Below are 23649 nucleotides of genomic sequence, written 5' to 3' on the forward strand. Positions count from 1 at the left end.
GAAGGGGTTAGGAAAGCGATAGAGAATTTTTATCTATTCCTACTGTATTGGAACACCATACGCTAATAAATGTAATGGCCTAAAAATACATTTGAAAGGATTTTGCTGGTGGCTGCTATATCTTACTATTTTATGAATGTTTGAAGTCTTGCTCTTCAGCTGCTGTCCTCAGTCATGTCTACGAGTGAGGGCTTGTTGGGCAGCTGTGATCTCCAGGCTGTCCCTAAGAGATGGCTTTCTCAGAGGTGGCCTAGTCCCCTTGAAGACCCTTGCATTAGTGTCCTCAGAAGAGGGGTGAGAGGTTGCCCTGGGGCAGGTATGTGTGGCAAAACAGACAGTGAATTACCTCAAGAAGGCTGAAAGGGCTGGCTATGACTGGTGTCTGTCTAAAGCTTCCCAAGACTGGAAAATAACCAAGCCCAGAAGAAAGGCCACTGTGGTGTGCATGTGCAAACAGGGCACGTAGTCGTGGACGTGAGGGTTGAGTTTGAGGACTTTCTGGCATGAGCATGCTGTAAAAAAATACAGAGGCATGTAGTGGTGCCAAGTAATTAGACTGGGGCAATATGCAGTTGTAGCCACATGGTGCCCATCTGCTCCTAGTGGATTTCCTTACAGTCTGTTGCAGTTTGGTTCTTTTGCAGTCTACAACTTCCTCATCAAGGGAAGTGGAGGGAGGGGCACTCACTAATCTTCTGCTCCCTGATGGCCAATGAGAGGACCTGAAGGAATGGTATGAAGCTGTGTCAGGAGAGGTTTGTTTTGGATATTAGGAAAAGGTTTTTCTCCAGAGGTGGTTGGGTGCCAGAGCAGGCTCCCCAGAGAAGTGGTCACAGCCCCAAGCCTGACAGAGAAGCATTTGGACGTTTTCAGGGACATGGTGTGACTCTTGGGGTGTCCTGTGCAGGGCCAGGAGTTGAACTTCGGTGATCCTTGTGGGTTCCTTTCCACCACAGGATATGCTATAATTCTGTGATTCATTGTTAAAAAATGTTTCCTGGCCTGCAAGTCTTCAGCTTAATCTAATGAAAAAACTTGCCCCAAGCATGCTGCCTTTCTCTCTATAGGTGTTCTCCCTTCCTTAGACTAAAGTAAACTTTTTTATTATAAATTACAAAAAGTGGAAATATACTTTTTCTGGATTTAGATAAAGAATACCTTATTAGAGGTTTAGCAAATCAAAAAAGAAGTATTGCTTCTAACTTAACACATACATACATCTAGTATTTTTAGTTTTTTAATACTATATATCTCTCAAATAAACATACAATATAGTATCTTATTACCCTTCACCTTACATTTTTTACATTTATAGCCTGTTAAATAAGTTTTCCTGTTAACTCTTGAGGGTTAGAAGGGGTAGGGGAAAAAAGTACCAGAATAGAAATACTCTTGCTGTTACGGTGTGTAATGCTATTACTGCTACTATTACTTGCAGCAGTGAGAGCACAGATGGAACTTTTTCAGTTGTCTGTGGTCAGAAGAACCAGCGTTTGTACCACATATGTTGGTCTTTGACTTTCCTTGTAGTCATAAACCTGGTGCCGTTTGCTGCGTGTCACTGTGATTTAAATTTGATAGCAGAAAGATATATTGATAGGACTAGATATGATCTATGTAAGATCCCTCTGAAAATGGTTCTCTGAGTGACTTTAGTCTTTTGTAGAAAAAAGCCATAAGTTTTAGAGGACGTTTATCACTTATATTACTGTGGGCAGGCTCTAAGTGCTTAATATACCAAGTCAGCCAGGACTGTTTTGTTGCATTTTCTTTTTCTGGGTGGGGAACAGGGTGTTTAGTGGAAATCATAGTTTGTACCACAGCATCATAAACTATGGTGATGAAAATACAATGTGGTGCAGGAACAGGTTACCCCTTCAGAGAAGATGGATCTCCATGCTTTTGATGTTCAGTAGCTGAATGGAGGGAATTCTCCTGGCTGAGGGAGGAGGCTGTGTGTACAGGGCAGTATGGTTTTGTCTCTCACTTCAGGACCTTGGATTTCAAAGCATGGATGTGAAATGTGCCCAAGAGAAGGATGATGTTTGCATTTGACTGTTTTGGAGGAACTGCTTTGTTTTCACAGTGTGGGGAACATGGAGGCAAGCCCAAGAGCAACAACTCTTGTATATATGCTAAAATGTTAGGTTAGTCTTTTATAATGCTAATTTATTTAATAATAGCAGTTTAATTATTGCTGTTTTGGTTGAATATGTGCAGATGTTTCCTCCCCTATATTCCCCCTTTACTGGAGCAGTTGAAGTATTGTACAGATTCTCTGGAGACTCTTTCATCCTGACATGTTCTTACTTCACTGAGTGACTTCCCTATCTTGCCTGGAGATGAGCAGTCATTGCCTTATCTTAGAGGGGTTGGAAAGGACTGTTGGTAAATCTCCTGGATATTCTCTAATCGAAGGAATTCTCTAGTAAGCACTAGGAATCTTGATAGCTGTGCCTGGGAATAACTTCACAGACATAACTTCACTAAGAAAATATGCACATTTTTAGATACAGATGTTACATGGCAGAATCAAAGAACCATTAAGGTTGGAAAACACCTTTAAGATCATCAAGTCTGACCGCCAACCCAGCACTGCTGTGTTCACCATTAAATGTTGTCCTCGAGTATCACATGTTTTTTGAATACTTCCAGGGATGGTGACACTGCAGCTTCCTGGGCAGCCTGTTCCAGTGCTTGACAACCATTTCTGTGAAAAACAAATCTGTAATATCCAATCTAAAACCTCTCCTGGCACAACTTGAGGCCATTTCCTCTCGTTCTGAAATCTGTTACCTGGGAGAAGAAACTGACACCCACCTCACTGCAACTTCCTTTCAGGTAGCTGTAGACACTGATAAGGTCTCCCCGAGCCTCCTTTTCTTCAGACTAAACAACCCAAGCTTCCTCAGCCACTTCTCATAATACTTGTGCATTCCCTTCAGAAGTAAGGTGTTAAGATGCTTAGAGGCCATTTGACAGTAGGACTCTCGCTGGCCTGCTGGTCATTTTCTCACCTGTGGTATAGACTGCATGGCATAAACTCTGCAAAACTTCTGTGGTAAAACATGTTGGCATTTTCTGGCACTGCTTGATAGTGGAGAACACACAAAGTGAAGTTTCCTTTTACTGTGGACATGCATGGAGGGCAGGCTTGAGGTGGACAAGCTGTCAACATGAGCAGTAAGCTTTTACCAGAAGAATTCTGTGCTTAATTGTCCCACCCTTTCTATGTGTCTCTGCAGCTAGAGCTAGTAAAAACTTGCCAAAAGCGTAAGTCCTCAGTCTGCATAGTGATGACAGAGAGTAGAGAGTCTGGCTGCTGTTGTGTAATATTTAAGATCTGCCCAGCTTGCATTAGGAGCAACCTTATACTGCTAAGTCAGTCTATATTGCAAAGTAATCTCTAGCAAAAACAGTATTAACAAAACATTTGTCTTGTTGACCATCACATCACCAGTTACATACAATTCCTGTGGTAGCTATTGCAATGCCTTACATGTAGAGCCAATTTGGAGCATGCACACTTCATTACTGTAGGGGTGGCAGTTGTCTGAGATTGCCTGATCAACGCTGATGTCAATTCTGATCTATGGGCAGCAACCTAGGAGCTCTCTTATGGGACAAGTTAGTTGTTTCTTGAGCTGTGAACAAGCTGTCATCACTCGTTGCACTGGCTGATATTCCATAGGCTTAGTAATGTGTCTCACTTTTTCTGTGAGCACAAAACACTACATATGATTACTGTAAAATTATAATGGGATGTTTGCTTTTTGGATGGCCACATTAGTATCATTTGTCTTTTATAATCTGTGTTTCTCTGCAGAGTACATGACCAGAAAATAAATAATTCTATTACTGTAGCTGTGCTGAGACTCAGTTAAGAAACTCTGTATTTTGCATAGCATGTTTTTATTCCTCCAAATACTGTAATTGGGTGATATTTTCAGCTCCACCAAATCAGAAATTAGAGTAGTTTTACAGTGGTAGCAGAGGGCACTAAGATTGGTTTTAATCACTTCCACTCCACTGTTAGGATGCTGTTGGCATCAGAATTCTAGTTTTGTGATTCAGAGTTTTTTTAAAAACCTTTGGATCAGCAAGTTATAACCTGTTAGTAATTGTACTGTTTTTTATGGGTTTCCAGTAGCAGTAACAGAGCAGGATGACTCAGAATAATCTTAGATTGTTCTGTCTTCTCCTAAGACTTGATTAAGAAATAAAATGGTATTGCAGCAGCATTTTGCTTAAACATTAACTTTTTTCATGCACAGTAGTTTTGTCTTGCTAGGAAGGTTTTAATAGAAGTTCTGTTTTCTATACACTTTCATCTGTGTTCTGAAGAGGTACGTCCAGAAATTTAGATTCCTTTCAAACCTATTTGCAAAACCAGACTTTCATTGTCATCTGGTGTGATGTCTTTCCCTTTATTGCAGAGATCACTGACAGCGCTTGTTGGTTTATAAATCCCAGTTGTCACTTTGGAACTACAATTTTCTTAGGAGGGTTTCTGAATTACTGAGATAGCAGTTGTTTCTAAACAGCATCATATTCCCCAAAATATTTTAAGTTTAGTACTAAGTATTTTCATATAGTACACTAAAAGAAACATACACATCTTCAAGGTAGTAGTTTCACAGAAAAGCGAAGGGATCATCATTTACAATAAAGGAGAAGAAGCTGATTGGTAAAATATATTTTTGAAACAATTACAAGTGTGAATGTAGTCTTGAGGATGTTTCTGGACTTTACCTAATATAGAAAAAATACTGTACAGCTTTTGCTGAATGTAGGTACTGGCATTTGGCTGGAGTTTTGGAAGTGGTGTTGATTCCTGTTTACTGTGGAGTTTTTACTGATATGTGAGCTCTGCATATGGACAATGTCAGGAAAGTATTTATGGAGGTCTACAAAAGGTGAAGCATGCTTCACATTGAGGGGGCACTAAGAGGAGCCTAATGCTGAAAGTATTCATGAGACAAGTTGAGAATTGCAGGGACAAAGCAATGCATAGAGACATGACACAGAAACTTTCCAAATTAGTCAAGATGAGTAGTTCATTCTAAATAATCCAGAGGGAGGATGAATCCTATCATTAACCTTTGAAAGGAAGAGTCATGGAGCAATTTGGTTATGTGATGGCTTTTAACACTGTTTGGACTGTGCCAGTCAGGAAGGATACAAATTCAAAATGAGTGATCTTTGTGGCACTAGGTAGAGCTGCTGCTGGAAGCATGCTATATAGTCTGTCTTCTGTTTTAAAAGAATTTGCACAGGTTGCTGTTATAACTTCTCCAGAGTGAAGGTGATAACTGAACAGGGTTGCAGTTGAGAATATTCTGTAATGATTTACCTAAAGTGAAATTATCCATTGTATGGAGATCATACCAAAGAGGTTTGTATTTTGAAGTCAGTGGGAACTGAGTGATCACTTGCTTTACTGTTAGACAATTTAGTAAACCAAAATTTAAGAAAATTTAAATGAAGTGTGGTTGTTGTAGATCTTTATTTAAATATGGAAAAGACCATGGAGTCTGGAACTAATACCCACCATGGAAATAAACGTGTAGTCCCGGTAAAAGGAATTATTTTAAAATTTTTTTTTGTTTGGTGCTGATGTTTAAATTTCACAAAGTTAGCTGAGTCACGTCGCACACTTTGCTGCTCTTGCTTCGTACTTCGTAAAGCTCAGTATTGGCTCAAGTTGCTGCTCTGTTAGGGAAGTGACACTCAGCTGCTTTCAGTACAGTTGATTGTGGTTCAATTCTTGTTCAAGCAACAGAAAGACTCTCCTCCTTAACCTCCCTCCCTGCCACTCACCCTCACTGGATTAATCCTACATCTTGTCCATCTTGCTGCTTCACATAACAGGCCTGGTTTGAGACAGCTCTCTATACTTTGTGCTGGGTGGAATGAGCTTATAGTCTAAAAGTGTAAGCAGCTCTGAAACAGAGGCAGGTAGGTTTTAATTTTTCAAGTCATGGTGATACCTGTTTGGAAGCTCAAAAATAGTTTTGAATTCCAGAAATTTTCCAGTCTAGAAACAGATGATTCTATTTCTCTAATAGTGTTTTCATTTTTTATTCCTTGGATGTCGTTGGCTCTTACTGACAATGCTGTGTAGCCTGTTGTGCCACAAATTGTTTTAACACTTCGGAGTTCTTGAAGAATCTCTGTATTTTCTCTAATAAGCTGCGATCTTTAGGAGTGTCCTGCATTGTGATATTGCATGTTAATAGCATTGATTAACTGTCGAGCAGTGGGAACTGATGAGAAAATGTCCATTGTAAAATTAAATGGAATTACTAAAGACTGTGCCATGCTGCTGGTTAGGGAGGTGACTAGCCCCAGTAGTCGCTGGTAGGAGTATTAATGTGAGCTCCAGGTTTTTTCGCATGATTAAAACAGGCCATCTGTTCTTTGTTAAATGTTTACAAAAACAGCTTTTCTCTAAAAGATTTAAAGAGATGTGGGTCTAGTAAACACACCAATATTTTTGAGCACCTTTTTCACCTTATTTCAAATAATACCAAAAATAATTCTGCTGCAGTATCAAATAGGATGAATACCTATTTTTGTTTAATCTCCACTGGTTTCTTTCCCATGGAAGATTAAATTCTGTACTAACATACTAAATTATGGCTTTGTTACTACTAAAAGCAGGAAGAGAAGCAATTTGTATGAAGTATGCAGAAACATTTTTTCAATCTTTTGGTAAAAACTTGTAATATACATATTTTAAAAAATTCTATAAATGGAAAATGGGGTTCTTTGATTAGAAATTGTGACCCTGTAACTAGAGCTAATCCTTTCTAGATTTAAAGAAGTAGAACTATTTGAAATAATTCCCTGTGGTAAGCTTAATCGAATATTTATAGTGAAAGCCTGTTGTTCTTCCTTTTCTCCCTACTTAAGAAAGAGCAGACAACTGGTTTGGGGTAAGAAAAGGCATCTTTCAAGCTTCTTCCAATCTCTTCTCAGTAGATTTGTGCTGCTCCTACACAGCGTCACACTAGGGAGCAATGTGGGGTTGTCGGTTAGGGATAAACGGTTTAAGCATATTGCAGAAGTACAGCCACAGACTTCGTAGAAAAATAAAAGTATTTAAGCTATTTCTTTGAAAGAATGCTACAGTTTAGAAAATCACATAAAAGTGAATTACAAAATGTGCCAAACTGCAAGGGGAGTGGCATGTGGCAAAAGTAATACAGTTTCAAGGTATAGGAAATACAACCTACAAAGCCTAATTAGGGCAGAGTTGTCTTTTTGTAGCTTCAGTGTTCCAGAGATTGTGAATGATATGAACCAAAATCATAGTATTTTTATGCTTGGTAATGCACATAACTTGATCTTTTAAATAAAAGGCAGTAAGTTTGGGGTTTTTTGATATTTATATCAGGCATAATGTTTCAGTCTAATGTATAGTCTTCAGTTGTTTTAGAGCCTGAGAATGACACTTGTGGGTAAGGTTTCTGAAAAGTAAGAATCTGAAATTCCGCAGGGTACTACAGTGTGGCAGCAATTGCTGCCATTCTCAGGACCTTACCTTCTGTCCAGATCTCACATTAAAACTGCAAATGTCAAGTCACAAAGGGCTGATGCTGCTATTGTGGAGATTTGGAAAGCTTTGCTTTCAGATTTGCTTATGACTCTGCTGAAAGTTGCTGTTCAGACTGAAACAAACAAAAACAACCCACAAGTTGTCAAGGATTCATGTTTTTGAATACTGAAGCATGTATAAAATATAATATTGATTTCAGTGACGGTCATAGCACTAATGAAGTTGCAATGTTGAAAATTTTGTAAAATTAAATTTACATGGCATTACTGGGTTTCTTGTGGTTTTTAATATTTGTTGGCTAGGCTGTTTCATATGCATAGGAGGAAGTAAAATAAAACTACTGATTTTGATCTGTTCTAGAAAGTTGTGCCTTTTATACATAAGCTTTTAGGTAATCGTAAAAGTCTCTCTCAATATGGCAACCAAGTATTGTAGTGTCGAATTGAAGGTACTTGCTCAACACAAAACCTACAAATAATGGAAAGAAAACCCTAGAGTTACATCTATATATGTTATATATAGCAGGTGAGCAGCATTTTAAAACAGGATTGAGGATGGTAGAGGACAGCTCAGTGAAAAAATTGGTGAAACTTGCACTTCAGATTTCTGCAAAATGTAGGATGCATGAGATACAAAATAGCAGATAATGCAGATATATATTGACTATCTTGCAATTATACAGGTTAAAAGTACTGTTCTTAAAATCCAGGGGTAAGAAGTACTTAAAGGTGATCTTGGTAATATTCCCGTATTTCTCTACCTAAAAATAATGGTTAGTACAAGCACATAACAGTCTGAGGTAGAGAGAAGGCCATTTTATTCTGCGTGATATAACAAATCTGAGGCACTCAATTCAGTCAACCAAATTCAGAACCAATCAGAACATTTTAAAAGATGTCTATTTCATGTAATGTATAATTGTACTGCAGAACTCATTGTTACCACTTAATTTCTGGGATAGTGTTTTCTATACAAATACCCAGTTTTTGTGAATTTTCCGGTGTGGATATGTACATGCCAGTGGTGACTACAGATTTCTGGAACAGGTGTTGATTCGTACTTCAGGATGCCTAACATGAGATGGTCTTGATGTGGGGCTGATTGATGCAGTGCTAATGCAATGAGTGCATTGGGTTTGCATTACAGCTGGGTTTCCACTGCAACTTAGACCTGTTGCACAAAAAAGGAACTTAATAAGCAGGTGGAGGACAGAAACATGCAGAAGTCACCCTGGAAGTCCTTGGTTAAGCCAAGGAGACCCAGGCCGTCAGTCTGTCACTCAGGCCTTCCCTCTTGTCCTGTCTCTTCCATGCAGAACTGTATTGTGTAGCATGTACCATTCAGACCTCTCCCAGACAGCAGAAAAAATCCTTAACTTTCTGACAGCCTTGCTCCTTTTGCTTCTGAGTATGTGAGTGTATTCAGTACAGTGGTTTTATGTTACTGTGAAGAAATGCCAGAAGTAGTTAGGACTACACTGGTTCCGTTTGTTTACATTCATAAAATTATATTAATATATTTGGAAATATACCCATGCATTCACTTTCTCATGTAATATTATCAAGAATTTTGTTTCCTAGATCTTAAGTGCATTTCTATTTGGATCTAGGTTGCTGAAGTAGATATATATGTGTATGCCCATCAGCTCTCCTTATGCTCAAGGACTGGTTTTGTATTCATTCATTTGCACTCTTGTCACTTCTAAGTAAGTGCCATTAGAAAAAAACGTGGAGAAAAGGAAATGCGAAGAGCATTACAGTTACACTGGCACTGCTTCTCCTAGAAGTAAAATTCTTATTTCTTATAAAATTTTCTTCTGCCCAATTCAATGGATCAAACATCTCAAGTGGCTATCCTTTGACACCATGACTAATGGGGAAGTTGTCCACCTAGTATCATCCTGACTTAATTTTTACAGAACAGAAAAGGAGGAGAAACAGAGAGAAAGAGTGTAGGTAAAATGGTCTGACCATCTATGTAGGTGCAAGAAAGGCATCAGTATGGTGCCATGCTATTACTTTTCTTCTAGAAAAGCACTCTCATCCTGCATTTATAACCATGGGCAGGCAGGGAGAAGCAGGTCAGAGCTTTGATATGCTGCAAAGTCATGGTGGAGCTTAGATAGCTTTTCACTGCAGACTCATGGATCTTTGTGTAGAACAGAACCATTAAGGTGAAAATAGTTGTCAATATATCCAATGTATTTTAGTCTGGGCATTTAACATTTGTGTAACTATACATGGGTTTTCCTCTAGCTTATAAGTTTGGTGTAAACCTGATATGCCATAGAGACTTTGAGATCGGATGTTTATGCAGGTTCATAAGCACTTACTGTAGTTCTCTGTCCAATCTGGAGCAGGAACAAATCTGTTTCAAGTACAAACTGGAAGCTGTGGATCTTGGACATAAAACGTAACACTGTAATACATTTTCAAGTGGCTTAATCCTTCACTTGCTGATCAAAATACCTCCTGTCACCGATGAACCAATGTAAATTGCCTTGATTAATTTTTTATCAATATAGCCTGTGAATGTACTTTTATTCTCCTTCGAATGTCTAGAAACAAATTTTAACAATTTTTTTCTCCTAAGGACAAAATTCCAGTGCAGCTGAATAATTTGTAACAAGTTAATCATTCTGCTAACAACTATTTTGAAATGTCTGAAACAATTGCATTCCTTTTGCATCTACGTGTTGAAGACTAAATGTTTTCTATATTTCCACTTTATCCGCTTTAGAATAATTTTACCCTTGATTATCAAGAATTTCTGGTCATTTTGCTACTGTTCTGACTGCAAAAAGCTTTGTTCTTTACTGTTTAATGCACAGTGTTTCAGATATGCTGACTCTTGTTAATAGGTTAATCCTGGGCTTAATATTTTCTCCCTCTGTTACCTCATGCTCTGAAAGAGCAAAGTTTTAGAAATCAAAGTTGCAGATCTACAATTTTATTTCTATTTATCATTCTCAGCATTCTCCGTCGGAACCCTTTTTAGAGAAACCAGTGCCGGATATGACTCAGGTTAGTGGACCGAATACCCAGCTAGTGAAAAGTGATGATTATCTGCCGTCAATTGAGCCGCAGCCACAGCAAAAGAAAAAGAAAAAGAAAAACAATCACATTGCTGCAGAAGGTCCCAGTAAAGGTTTTGGTAAGGAAGACTTTCCTGGGGGACTTGACAGCCAGAATCTAAGCAGAAACTCAGTGGATTGCTCCCAAGAAGACAAGAAGAAAAAGAAAAAGCCCAAGGCAAAAAAAGAACCGAAGGATCCTAAAGAACCCAAGGAAAAGAAGGAACCCAAGACCCCCAAAGTCCCTAAGACCCCTAAAGAGCCAAAGGAAAAGAAAGCAAAAAATACCACGCCAAAACCCAAGACCAGCAAAAAGGCTAGGTAAGTCAGGAAACTTGTATATGCAATGAGAGAAAAACAGTGTGTTTGTGGGATTTCTAGAGCATCTGTGCTAAATGGCGTGGGTGGGGAGGAAATCTTGTTTTGTCGTTTGCCTTCTACCATCTACAACATCATGTTTTTGAGAAGCTTGGGCACATTTCTCTTGTTTGACTTTCCTGTTTATGGCTTCACAGTTATTTTAAGCAAGCTGGAAAGGCAGAAGGTTAGTTTCTCCCTTTCAAGGCAGAAAAGTTTCTGGATGTATTAGATTTCAAAACGAACTCACTCTTCTTTAATCCTCATCTGTCCTTGTGTGTGGTTTTTGTGTTGAGAAATTAAATTGCTTCAACACTAATGCAGGTTTGACCAAATTCAGAGATGAAGGCTTAGAGTAAAATGGTTTGATGATGTTTTTCCCTAAATAAAGAAGTTAGGTACTTCACGTTGTTGTACACTGTACAACCCTTACAGACACATTTTTATACTAACACAACTGATGGGCTCTAAGGTCTGCTGTTAAAAAGGCATTTTTATATGGATATTAATGTGTTCTCACCATAAGGATTATATTAATTTTCCTGTTTTGTGTAAAGACAATTTTCCTAGCAGAAAATCTTAGTGTGTAGACCAGATAGTTCAACTCTGTTTCTGGACTGGGTTTCTTAACTTTCTATTGAGCATGGTGTATCTTTATCAGGATAGGCTTAAAATGCTACAGAGTAGTACAAGAAAGAATAAACTGTCGTTACACATGAGTAAATGTGTCACAGGTAATAATACAGATTCTTTCCTTGTTCCTCAAGTCCCTAAACACCGTGGTTTTAAATGCCTACTTGGAAGAAAACTGAGACCAAAAAGACATTAAAGCTCAATATTTTTTTTTCATTTGTACCTAGAATTTCTTACAACTGTTCTGAATTTGTTCCAAACATCTGAATCTGTTTTTCAAGATGTGGTTAGAGTTATAAAATATAACTTCCAGATGGAAGCACAGCCAGACTTGGTTAATCCAAATCAGTTTGCAAAATCCATTTGTATTAGGGTTTAAAAATTACAGTTAATGAATCAGCTTTGCATATATTCTACAAGACTGACTGTTTATTGGTTAGGTTTGATACAGCTCCATAGCTAAATGAGGATGAACAGTAAGACGTTACTTGTTGCTTCAGCAAGACAGAGAAGTTTCTATACTAGCAGAGATGATGTTTCCTGAAGAATTTCTAAACAGTGGCTTGTAAAACCAAGTGTTGTTGTGTACAGGTTTTATTAACTTATCAGTAAATTACAGTTGATCAGCTTATCCGTACTGCAGCATTTACTTTGGCTGTGTACTGTTGGAACCCAGGGTTCCAACAGTGTACCAGACTGTCCTAAGGATGGGGTTTACATACACAGCAGCAATTCACAGCTTAGAAAAATCTCTTAAGTTATAAATCACCCAGTATGTATTTTTGAAATTAAAATACTGTATCAGCTAAACCAGCCTTTTCATAGAATCACAGGATGGTTGGGGTTGAAGAGGGACCCTGGAGATCATGTAGTTCAACCTCCCTGCTAAAGCAGGTTCACCTATAGCAGGCTGCACAGGGTCCATCCAGGCGGGTTTTTAATATCTCCAGGGAAGGAGAGTCCACAGACCCTGTGGGTAGCCTGTTCCAGTGCTCTGTCACCCTCAACGTAAAGTTTTTCTTCTTAGACAGATGGAACTTCCTGTGTTTCAGTTTGTACCCACTGTTCCATGTCCTGTCAGTGGGCACCTCTGAGCAGTCTCTGTCTCCATTGTCTCGACACTCATCCTTAAGATACTTGTATGCATTGATAAGATCTTTTCTCAGTCATCTCTAGGCTAAACATGCCCAGCTTCCTCAGCCATTCCTCTAAAGAGACATGCTCAAGTTCCCTAGACTCACAGGTTTAAAGGCTGACCCAGCTACATAATAAGTGTTACTGAGCATTTCCTACATTTTTGCTGCCAAAAAGTAAAAAAAACTTTTACTGCAGGACTTCTCAATTGACTAGAGTGAAGTCTTGTTTGATAAACCATGGTTAGAAGGAGTCTGCCTCAAAAACACCCATGGGTGACAGTCTGGACATCAGAGCTCAGAGCTGGTCTGTCCTGTCCACTCAATCCTAGTATCTCTATGCACATCATCTCTAAATTCTGGGACATGCTGTGCAGATTAAAGGAGCAGTGTTTCCTCTGAAGGAACAAAACACTGTTTTCTTAGCTGTGTTCATAGGAGAGTCTTTATCTTCTTTCCCATACAATGACTCTTGTCCCTGGCTGGCTAGGTGACTTACAGTATTTTAGTAAGTACTAAGCCCTGTTGTTTTACCTGTGAGAGAAACATGTTTGGAGCAACAGTAACAGCATTCAGTGTTCCTTATGCTTACTCAGGGGTGTGGAGAAAGTCCTATTTTTGCTGTAACAGGCTTGTGCCTCTCGTTACCAAATGCTGTCTTGAAAACAAGGTTGTTCTCATTTTGTGGTCTTGTCAGCTTCAGTATCAAGCTTCTTTGAAGAACCCAGAGAATGTGTGGGGATGCTATGCTGCCAAAGAATTTTAAATTGGTGAAAGAAATGTGCTTACTTTGGCAACATCACAGACTGGATCTGTCCATTGACAGATCACTGAATCGAGTTTTTAAATAAATCAACAGTCCAAATGTTTAATCATATAAACCACAGTGTTTCAGCAGCACTAACTCCGGAAAGGAAATATTACAGTAGCTGAGATGAGTGAGATTAATGCAAGTTAATACAGATTATGGATGATTATGTAGAGGTAAAATATTTTGATAAAGTTAGTATCTAGCATGTCATTACTGCTACCGCTTATATTGCTCAATATTTTACTTCTAAGCATTGAAAAGGAGTAGTGTGGTTTAGAAATCTAAAAATGCTGTGCATAACTAATGGTCCTTATTCCTGAGAAAGATGATCAGCTTCAATAGAAGAGTTCTGCAGTCATGTAAAATTAAGGTAGATAAAGTTAGGTATTTGTTGAAGAGCAACATGTTTTGGATAGAGCATAATGAGTCATTAATAGTTAAGTTTGACACAGGCTGTATTAGAGCATACACAGGGAAGAAAAAATCTGGTGTTTAATTATCTTAACCATTTTGTAATTTAATATAGCTCATAACCCTATTATTTTAGTTCCAATTTCAACTAAAAGTATAATCCTTTTATGTAACAAATAATAACAAAACTCCAGAAACTTTGTCCTTCACATCTCTGTTACTTTTGGTGCAAGTTGAGACAAAATGAGCAGCCTGCCTCACTGAAATGCACCTTCATGTGAAGGACAAGTCAGATTGGAAAATGGAAGAATCTGGTTAATTTCCTGGTGGTTTTAATTGTGTCATGGGCTCTCAAAAAGAAAGAAAACGCCCAAATAGGCTGCTAGTATGTTACACTGCATAGTGAAGGAAAGAGCACACAATAATATTGTACTATTACAGTTTAAGGGCTATTAGCCCAATCCTGCCAATACTGAAATACAAATACAGTGGTGGCTAAAAAAAAAATAACATTGGCAAAACAATCTCTTGTGGACCAAACTAGTCAAGTTTGAAAGCAAACTGTAGGTAAACCTAGGATGACAAGTGAAGGGTTTTCGTTAAATTGGGTGGGTGCTGAGTATTATGTGGGCTCTAAATGTTGCGGAGCCAGCTTGCAGGCACATGCAAAGCAGGCAGATTTTTCCAAAAGTAGATGGACAGGAAAAGGCAAGTAATCCTACTGAATTGCAAAGTCATGGCTCAGATGTCTGTTCCTCCTGTGCCTGTCCCTGGAGGAGATGAGGACCACCTGTTTGAGAAGATCACGCTGCAGCACAGCTGATATCTCTCCTGCCACTTCCTATGAAACCCTAGAGAGTGGCCACTGATTATGGTGGCAGGAGCAGTAACTATTTGTAAGGGCCAAATGGCAGCTATTTGCAGTATCTCTTGCCTCGTCCCATCTCCTCAAAGCAGTGTGCTGTGCTTTGCAGGGCTGCTCATATCTGCTTCCTCCCCTCCCTGTGGCAGGGAAAGCTCTTCATCTTTCCCACACACTGAACAGCAGCCTGGGACACAGTGTAGGGCAAGTGGGTTGTGGCTTACAAGGGAAGTGCTAAACATGAGCATAATCACAGTTTCTAGAGGGAGGTGGAGAAGGGCTTTTTGGCACATGGTTCGGCTGTTTGTTGTATCGGAAAGGGGATGGCTCCTGGCCACGGAAGTGGGAAGAGGCTGCTGTGTGGGGGAGCGGTGAGGATAGCAGAACGCAGCACCCAGGGGAGCTGGAGGACAGGAAGAGAGGTCCCGAGGCAGTGGTGGTGGTTTCCACTCCCAAGGTCAGATCATCCTGAGCAAGGCAGGAAGGGGCTGCCTTTGGGAGAGAACAGGAAATCGTGCGAGATTTCCATGCATGTGTCCGCTGAGGCTGTTCCTGTTCACACCTGTCCTCATCTCCCTTTTGAACCAGCCCAGCTGCCTGATATTTACCTTTGCTTGTGCTGCAGGGCAGGCCTTGTAGGCTTCACTATTACCGAAGCTTTTTAGTAATTTGGCTGACTTTTCAGACTGGAAAAAACCTGTTGTTTTTCCTACTTTTGTGATCCATAAAAATGGATTTAAAAAGAAGTTTTGTTTACACTAGGAGCTTTAAAAAATAACCATTTTCCTTGGGTAAGGCAGTACAGTATAAAGCTCACATCTCTGACATTTTGAGAAAGTGGGATTATTTTTCAATTGTTTTTATGCTCCACAGTGAATGTGTAAAGTTCGTCTCAGCCAGGTTCCAATCATGCATCTGTTACAGGACAATGTTCCCAAATGGTAAAATAAAAAATCAGTAATCCATCTGACTTATTTTAGATATAGAATTATAGAAAAAAACAGCATCCAAGTCATGATAGTTGTCATAAATTATACTAATAAACAGATCTATCAGTTACCCAGATCAGGTGAAATAGTTACACAGTGTAAACGTATGGGCTAATTACTTCCCCTCTTAATGCTGAAAGCATGTCATGATTTTGGGGTCATTTTTGAGTCAGATGGTTTGCCCCTGTAAGTTTCTGGAGTTTCATCTAGCTCTCTTGGTGGCTGCTGGGCTGACACAAAACACTTTGTCGGAGTTTGGATATCTTTCTCAAATTGTAAATCAAGCTCTCTTTTCAGTTGTCCTACTTACAGTTTTCCTCTTCATCCTCTTTTTCTTCATGTTGTTTGCTTGTTTGACCTTCTGCAGGTTGTCTTCTTACTGGTCCCATTTGGTCAGTATGGTGTGCAGTCCTCGAGGGTGAGAGGGTGAAACCAGAAAGTGATATTGGACAGCGAGATTGTAAAAGATCTAATCTGAAATGTCTGTATTTATATCACTGGAATTGAGGGGCGAGTTTAACTGACAGTTTTGAAATACTTTAGTATTTTGTGTGTGGCAAATACTGCTTCAGTTTGTCCTAGATTTATAGTTCTCATTTTGGGACTGGACACTTACCTTGTCACTAGTGGGCCTTGGCTAAATTTTGCATTCATGCATGTGTAAAAACAAATGAGAGATGGTTGCCTAAATATGTATGTATGTTACAGTTTACCTTCCTTATTGCCAGACTTGGAAAGTACTAATCGTGTGCACTCAATGTTGAGCATTGACAGGGATACCTAATGGCAGGGTCTCTGAGAACAATCTCTAAGTACCTGCCTGTTCTTCATGTGGAAAGGTAATTCTGTTCCAGGCTAATGCTGTTCCTGAATGGTCTTGAGTATGATCTGCTGGAAAGTGCAAAGGCTGAGTCAAAAGTGGGTACATTTAATTGTCAGGAACAAATCACACTGGCTCTGCGAAGATGAAGAACAGTTGCTGACAATGTAAGGAAGCTGATGTTCCTCCCACTGGCCAGATGAAGCTCCTGGGTGTGTGATGCACTGGGAAGCAGTGTGTCCCTGCATTTAGAAGGGTAGTGCTGTTCTTCTATTTCTACTCCACCTTTTTTTTTCCCTTTCCTTCAAAGAAGTTGTAGCTGTGCATTTAAAAAGAGCAATTCTGTTGCTGAATTTAGAACTTAAAATTCCCTGTGGAGCTGCACACGGGCTTTGTTCATCCCAGTTTGGTGGCTCTTTCATGTGTGTGTTTATAACTGGCCTGGAAAGGGAAGTGATTTGAAACTGTCCGATCTCTTCGGCCGCGTCTCCGTTGCCGAGAGTGCGTGTGTACGCCGAGGCGCACGGCTCGGGAGTAGATACAGGTCATGAATGGCTCGGAGAGGGAAAGGTCTCTGAGAGGCCAGAAAGGAACCCGTGTCGGGGCGGACCTGCCCGCAGCGCCGGGCTCTTTGTCTGCACCCGGCCGGCCGGGAGCGCAGCGCGGTCGGTGGGTCGGCGGGTCGGCGGGCCCTCGTTAGCGCTGCCCGGCCTTTCAGCAGGCTGGTGTTTTATCCCGCCTAGCCCACGCTATTCTTCCCGGCTTTAAGCCTGTTATTCACAGGCGGCCGTGCACCGGGGGCACGGCACGACGGCTGAGCTTTAATTGCGCGCCCCGCTCCGATTTACGGGGGTCAGGGGCGAAAGGCGCTGGGCTGTCAGCGCGCTTCACCTGGCGGCGATCTTCACCTTCCATTTAAACAAGTTCGAGAAATGCGTTAAAGCGGGGTTTTTTCTTTGTTTTGTTTTGTTGCTGTTTGGTTTTTAGTTTGTAGCTGGTGTTTTTGGAAGCGGTTTCGCGGTGATTTGATAAAAGCCGGTGTGTGTGCGGTGGGGGTTCCCGTGCCGCGGCCGCGCAGGTGCCGGGAGCGGGCGGGCGCTGATTGAGGGAAGCAGATGGCAGCGCTCGGTGGCCGCCGGCCAGCGGAGCAGGTGCTGGTCACGTGGCCGCGGGTTGCCGGGGCGACGCCAGCGCTCTCGGCGTGCGGATGAAAAGGCGAAGGGGGCCCCGCTTCAGCTGCGGCTTTTTGTGCCATTGGTGGCAGCCAGAGCGGAAACAAGCGCCGGCGGGGAGGGAGGGGAGCCCGCCGGGCACCGAGGGAGGGAGGGAGGGAGCGAGGGAAGGGAGGGAGGGACGCGCGCTGCCCGGCCCCGCCGCCTCTCGGGGCTCGCCCTCTGCCCGCGCTCCTCCCGCCGTGCCCAACTCTGCCCCCGCTGTGCCCGCGCTCTTTCCGCCGTGTCAAACTTCCCCCCGCCCATCCCCTTTCATTTTAATTTTTTTTTTTTAATTGTCACAGTTTGAGGTGGGGTTTTTTTGAGCTGTGTCGAGTCCTGTTAATTTCACAAGATCACGGGATTGTTAGGGTTGGAAGGCACCTCTGGAGATCATCTCATCCAAGCCCCCTGCCGAGTCAGGGTCACCTAGAGCAGGTGACACAGGAAGGTGTCCAGGTGGATTTTGAATGTCTCCAGAGGGGGAGACTCCACGACCTCACTGTTCCAGTGCTCTGCCACCCTCATTGTAAGGAAGTTCTTCTTCATGTTGAGGTGGAACTTCTGTTTTTGTTTCTGGCCATTGCTACTTGTCTTGTCACTGTGCACCACTGAAAAGAGTCTGGTACCATCCTCTTGACACCTGGTATTGAGATATTTATATGCATTAATGAATCACAGAATTATTAGGGTTGGAAGTGACCTCTGTAGATTATCTGGGCTCAGTCTTCTCTTTAAATAGGCCCAGCTACTGCAGTCTCTCCTCATAAGAGAGATGCTCCAGACCCCTAGTCATCATTGTGCCCCTCTTCTGTATCCTCTCCACCAGCTTCCACTAGCTTCTTGTTTTTGTTTTACTGAGGAGTCCGGAACTGGACACAGTACTCCAGATGTGGCCTCGCTAGGGCTGAGTAGAGACAATTTTGCAATAATACAAATCCGTGTTCAAAACTCAGGGGTTTTTTTTTTGGGTTTTTTTTTTTTTTGTTTTTTTTTGTTTTTTTTTAAACTTGGAAATCAGCGTCGTTAGTTTAAGCATAGGATGCAAGGAGAAAATATACCATAGCCAAGTTGTCACAGTCCTGAGGAGACATGTGACTGTATTGGGAAATTTTAAATTACAGCTCCAAAATACACTATTGGTGGGCTAATGTGCTGATCAAAACAAACAAACCTAAAGCTGATGTTTAAATGAGAAATTACAAATGTGAGGATCATGAAGAAAGAACAAACCCTAGGCAGTTTCCCAGGTATGAAATTAAAGTGATGAGAATGCAGAAGCCATATAAAAGTGGCTGATATAGCGCTTGGTGACCTGTGCTTGCCATGCATCAGCTACCAGCACACAGGTCTGCTCTGCTGTCAGTCATCTCAACACTTTCCTTTAGTAAGCCCCTCACATTGGTAATGGGCTGCTGGGGGTTGACCACAAAAAAACTAGTAAAAACCTGCCTCAGACTCAAAGGCTAAATGTGTTTAAAAATACTAACTTACATCATCGATTTCATTACTATTTAAAAAATTCACCCCTGCCATGCTGCAGATCATCCCAGTGTGTGCTTTGGTGACAGTGTATTTAAAGCTGGATTTTGATATGTCCATCTTCACCCATTTTCAAGCCTCTGAGTGCAGTTGGAGACATGCAGTCCTAGCTCTTCAAGTGGTGAACATTTTCATGGGGGAGGAAGGGAAGGAACAACCCCCAAAACATTTCTCTACTGTCAGTGGATAGAGCGTTCTAGTATTGTGTAGATGCTGAGATACTAGCTGGGTGTATTTTCCCCCTGTACAAGCTGCAGTTGCATGCATTGAGGCTGTATGGGTGCCCTCAGCACTGACACTAAAGTGCATTTCCTGCTTGGAAATAGCAAGGATTGCAGAAGAAGATGAATTCAGTCCTTTGTTTTGGTAACGCTTACTCTGGTTCTGCTTACCTGGTCTGCGCCGTTAATATAAGACAAGCACATTCGTCACCCTGTTTCTCTTCTCATGTGTCAGGTTGTCCAAACACTGCTTTCAGAAAGTGCAGGTTCTGAAGAGAGCAGCTCCTCTTTTCCCATCTCATTTTTAGTTTCTTGTTGAGTACACATCGTGTGTCGCTGTCTAAGGTCTTGAAGGAAAGAAGCAAGGAGTGTTGTTAAGGCATGTGTGGTGATGGCCCATGCATCATTGATTTTGCAGTTACCTTGAAATTCTTAAGAAAGGCGGTTGAAAATAAAAAAGTCACTCATAACAAACATCTCACAGATCAACTGTTTTGTTAAGCACCTCTTGCTTATATTTTTCTACAAATATTGATTAAAAATACCTCTGTTTTAGTAGCAAGAAGCAAGATTCAGAAGCCAGTGCTGCGAAGAAAAAGGTTAACAAGGGAAAGGAAGGTTCTGAAAACTCAGATTTGGAAAAAACTCCACCACCGTCACCTCATCCTGAAGATGAAGATGATCCAGGGGTTCAGGTAATGCTATTGTTGAAGTTCATTGTAGGCTTTGACAACTTAGAAGCATAAAACAATAGTTCTCATCATCTTTGTTATAGAGGTACAGGTATTTGGATAATTTCTGTATTGTTTTCAAAGAAAGTGAGAAATGAAAATCAACAGGGTTAATATTTTACAAAAAAAAGTATTTTTTGTCATAGTTTTGCTTTACAGTCTTGTTACTTGCAGATATGTGTATGGTGCTGCTGAGTCTTCACACATTCTCTTCGATAACTGTTGCAGTTATGATGCTGAATGTTCTGTTCTGTAGACTTCATGCTCTATTACAAGGTCTTGCTTATAAGCTTGGTGTTTATTCTTGCATTGGCTTTGCAAACCTTCTGAAATCAAGAATGAGACATGACAAAGCAGAGTGTTGGAAACATGCATGTCAGGGACTTGCAGCTACACTGCTTTAGTGGATGAAGGGCTTTTTTTGCAGGACTACCAGTCATGGGCTCACGCTGATTAATTTTTCTTGACCACGGTACACCAATCACCATCTGTCCAAACTTTGTTTCATGTAAAGAAAATCTGGAAATAGAGTAGCATGTATGACAAGTTTTGTGTGCTCTGTCATTAGACATGTTAAGAAGTGGTCAGCTCCTGGCTTGCTTCTGCTGGCAGCGGTTGGAGTGGGCACTAGAAATAAAAATCCCCTCATGAAGAGGTGGGGACAAATTGAGGTGGGGGAAGTATGAGATTCCTATGTAGTCATACCAGTGTACGTTGAATCCACTACATTTGTCCATTTCACATCAGGTTGTGGATGGGTTGCTTCTGGTTATGAGAGATGTTCAGACTGATGATCAGTTGGGAATGGTCAGAGTAGCCTGGTGAAGACTTTGGCAAACAGTTGTCCTACACTAGCATGGTTTATGCCTTTCCTCCCATTATTTTCGAGAAGAATGTAGTAAATAATGAAATGTGAGCAATCCAGTATATTCTGGTTAAAAACAAAAGAGGCAGCAGAAGACATTGTTCTTCCTGACTCCTTCAAACTGTGTGTTCTGAATTAAAGAAGTTGAGTTACACCATGAAGATGTTGAAATGTTTGAAGAAGTAAGTTTTCTGTCCAGTGCTGCAGTTCTCGCTCAGCCTGATTAAGGGAAAAGATGAAGAAACTTTGGAGCTGATGGGTTTTTTTGGGTTAATTTGTAGGTGATTATATTCTATTTACAATTGAACATCTCTGCATTGTTTGCTTGTTTTCAGTCTAGTGGAACAAAAACTTTCTCTTTGTCAAACACAATTGGGTGATAAACATTGTTTGATTTTTTTTTTTTTTTTTTTTTTTTTGGGCAAGTAGAAGTGCTAGGGTACTTGCATCACTTTTAAATTAAATGTAACAAAGTATTTCAGGAAACTTTTTGTTTTCTTAATACTTTCTTGTACTGTTCATGCTATACAGCACCTGTACTTGTTTGCATGAACTTAGGAAATGGTTCCAACCATGTTTGCTAGGACAGCTACAGTTAATAAACTTGTTACGCATTTCTCAACCAAGATTGATGTTACTCAGTTGTCTAAAACACAGTTGCATTCTTAGTGTTAAATCCCGGGCCTTCTGTAGTGATATTATGTAGTAGTGCATAGTGATACACTGTTTTCTTTAAAGAGGAGAAGTACTTGCCTTTGTATGTTTTGCAGATTTTTTTATATTCCATTATCAAACCTGTTATTCACCTTTCTACCTATAGATCAGTTAGCAAGTTAAAGATAATCTGATGCAGGTAAACATATGCTTAGTTTCTGACAACAGTGCATAACAATTGCAAAACCACACATGAATGTAAGAGGAAACAGGAAGTTCATCAAGTAAAAAAAAAAAAAATCAAATAAAGGCTTCCATTATGTTTTAGGTATTATTTCTGTTAGGGAAATGGAAGAAGAGATTTTTGGCACCAAAAGTAATGGTAAGACTTACCTACAGAGTCAGAAGAAAATTGGTATTTTCCCATCAGTGATCATGTAAATCAAGATGCAAATTTGTCAAGTGTTATCTATTTTGAAGTATAAAAATATTGTTTTGTGGAAACCCCCGTAAGTTACTGTGTTAAAGGAAGAAGCCACATCACCATTGTTTAAAAGGGTGATGTAAGCTTAACCTTTGCTCAAAATTTTCGTTTTCAGTTAAATAAATAATTTCTAATTTTGTAAAGTGCATCAGGTATTTATGCTTTTAAAAGCATGATTAGCTATCTAAAAGTAAATATTTGACTTTGTCTATGTATATTGAGAAACTTGGGTGCATAAGTCTGTTAAACAAGCTACGTAAGTATTTGCATGTACCAGTGAGGAGGTGTGGTAGCTGAGAAAGATGTATAAACGAATAGTGTTAAATATATAAATAAATGGTGTATCAAGTCATTAAGGTGGGGTTTTTTTAACAGTTGATATATTATAATTTTAATATATACATTACTCCATTGAGATATTTGATGCTCAGTTGACCGTTTCCTTCAACAACATATGCTTACAGCTTTTCAAATGTATAACCTGATGCAGATTATCTGGGAAGTTGAATTTTATTGTTGTAGATAACAATACCCAGCACCGGGCATCAAGGTACAAATTCTGTGAAATGCATACTTGTGTATTTTACAGGTTGTTTTGTGCAGTTTTGCTGAAGCAGTCTCTCATCCTGGTGGTGAGGGTGTGGGAACACAGAAGTCATGTTTTCAATTTGGGGTGGTTCAAGTTTTCCATTCTCCTCTATTAGTTTGGGGTCTTTTCCCATGCTGTGCTGCAGGATGCCTTTCTGAACAGTGCTGGGTCAGTGAAGTGAGGAAATCGTATTTTGTTGTGTTTCCCCTACAAGATAATCCTGGTATGACTGGGCGGATGGGGAGAGGAAGAAAGTGTGTTGTCACTGCTTAGCAACACAGTGGGCCATGCTGTGGAAAGGTGGTGTTTGGCTCCTGCGTTGGCCATCTGTCAAAGTTTGTTAGAGATGTGAATGGAGAGGTGCAACTTCTTGGGTTTTAATTGCTTTCTGAGATAGGCTAACATTGTTTTAGTAATGTTTAAAAAAGTGAAACAATCCCCGCCCCCCCCACTTTCCAACTTGGAACAAGCATAAAATCGATTTTTGTTCGTGGTTGGTTTTTTGCTTCATTTTAGGTTTTTTGTTGTTTTTTGCTTACAGAATTTAAGAATAGCTACCAGGCAGGAATTCGGAATAGTAGGGGGTCCTGAGTCCATTATTTCTACCAGGGTGCTGTAGAAATCACAGCATTTACTGCACACTAGTGTATTTGAGACACAGAGAAGTCTTCTCAGTTATTCTGCTGCTTATCAATTTTGTTT

At 40.4% G+C, this 23649-nt stretch overlaps 1 protein-coding gene across 7 annotated transcripts in view; it reads left to right on the forward strand.

Annotated features, from left to right (window-relative positions):
- The window catches only part of CHD7 (chromodomain helicase DNA binding protein 7), a 131872-nt gene that overhangs the window by 63202 nt on the left and 45021 nt on the right, over positions 1-23649 (forward strand). For 6 of the 7 annotated variants that reach the window (XM_048286429.1, XM_048286432.1, XM_048286431.1 and 3 more), the window contains 2 exons: positions 10534-10955; positions 20181-20319. In XM_048286429.1, the coding sequence (XP_048142386.1) occupies positions 10534-10955; positions 20181-20319 (561 nt within the window). The remainder of the gene's footprint in view (positions 1-10533; positions 10956-20180; positions 20320-23649) is intronic. The other variant, XM_048286430.1, reaches the window with a different exon arrangement.

This window comes from Corvus hawaiiensis, chromosome 26 (genome assembly GCF_020740725.1).
Source record: "Corvus hawaiiensis isolate bCorHaw1 chromosome 26, bCorHaw1.pri.cur, whole genome shotgun sequence".
Taxonomy (NCBI): Eukaryota; Metazoa; Chordata; class Aves; order Passeriformes; family Corvidae; genus Corvus; species Corvus hawaiiensis.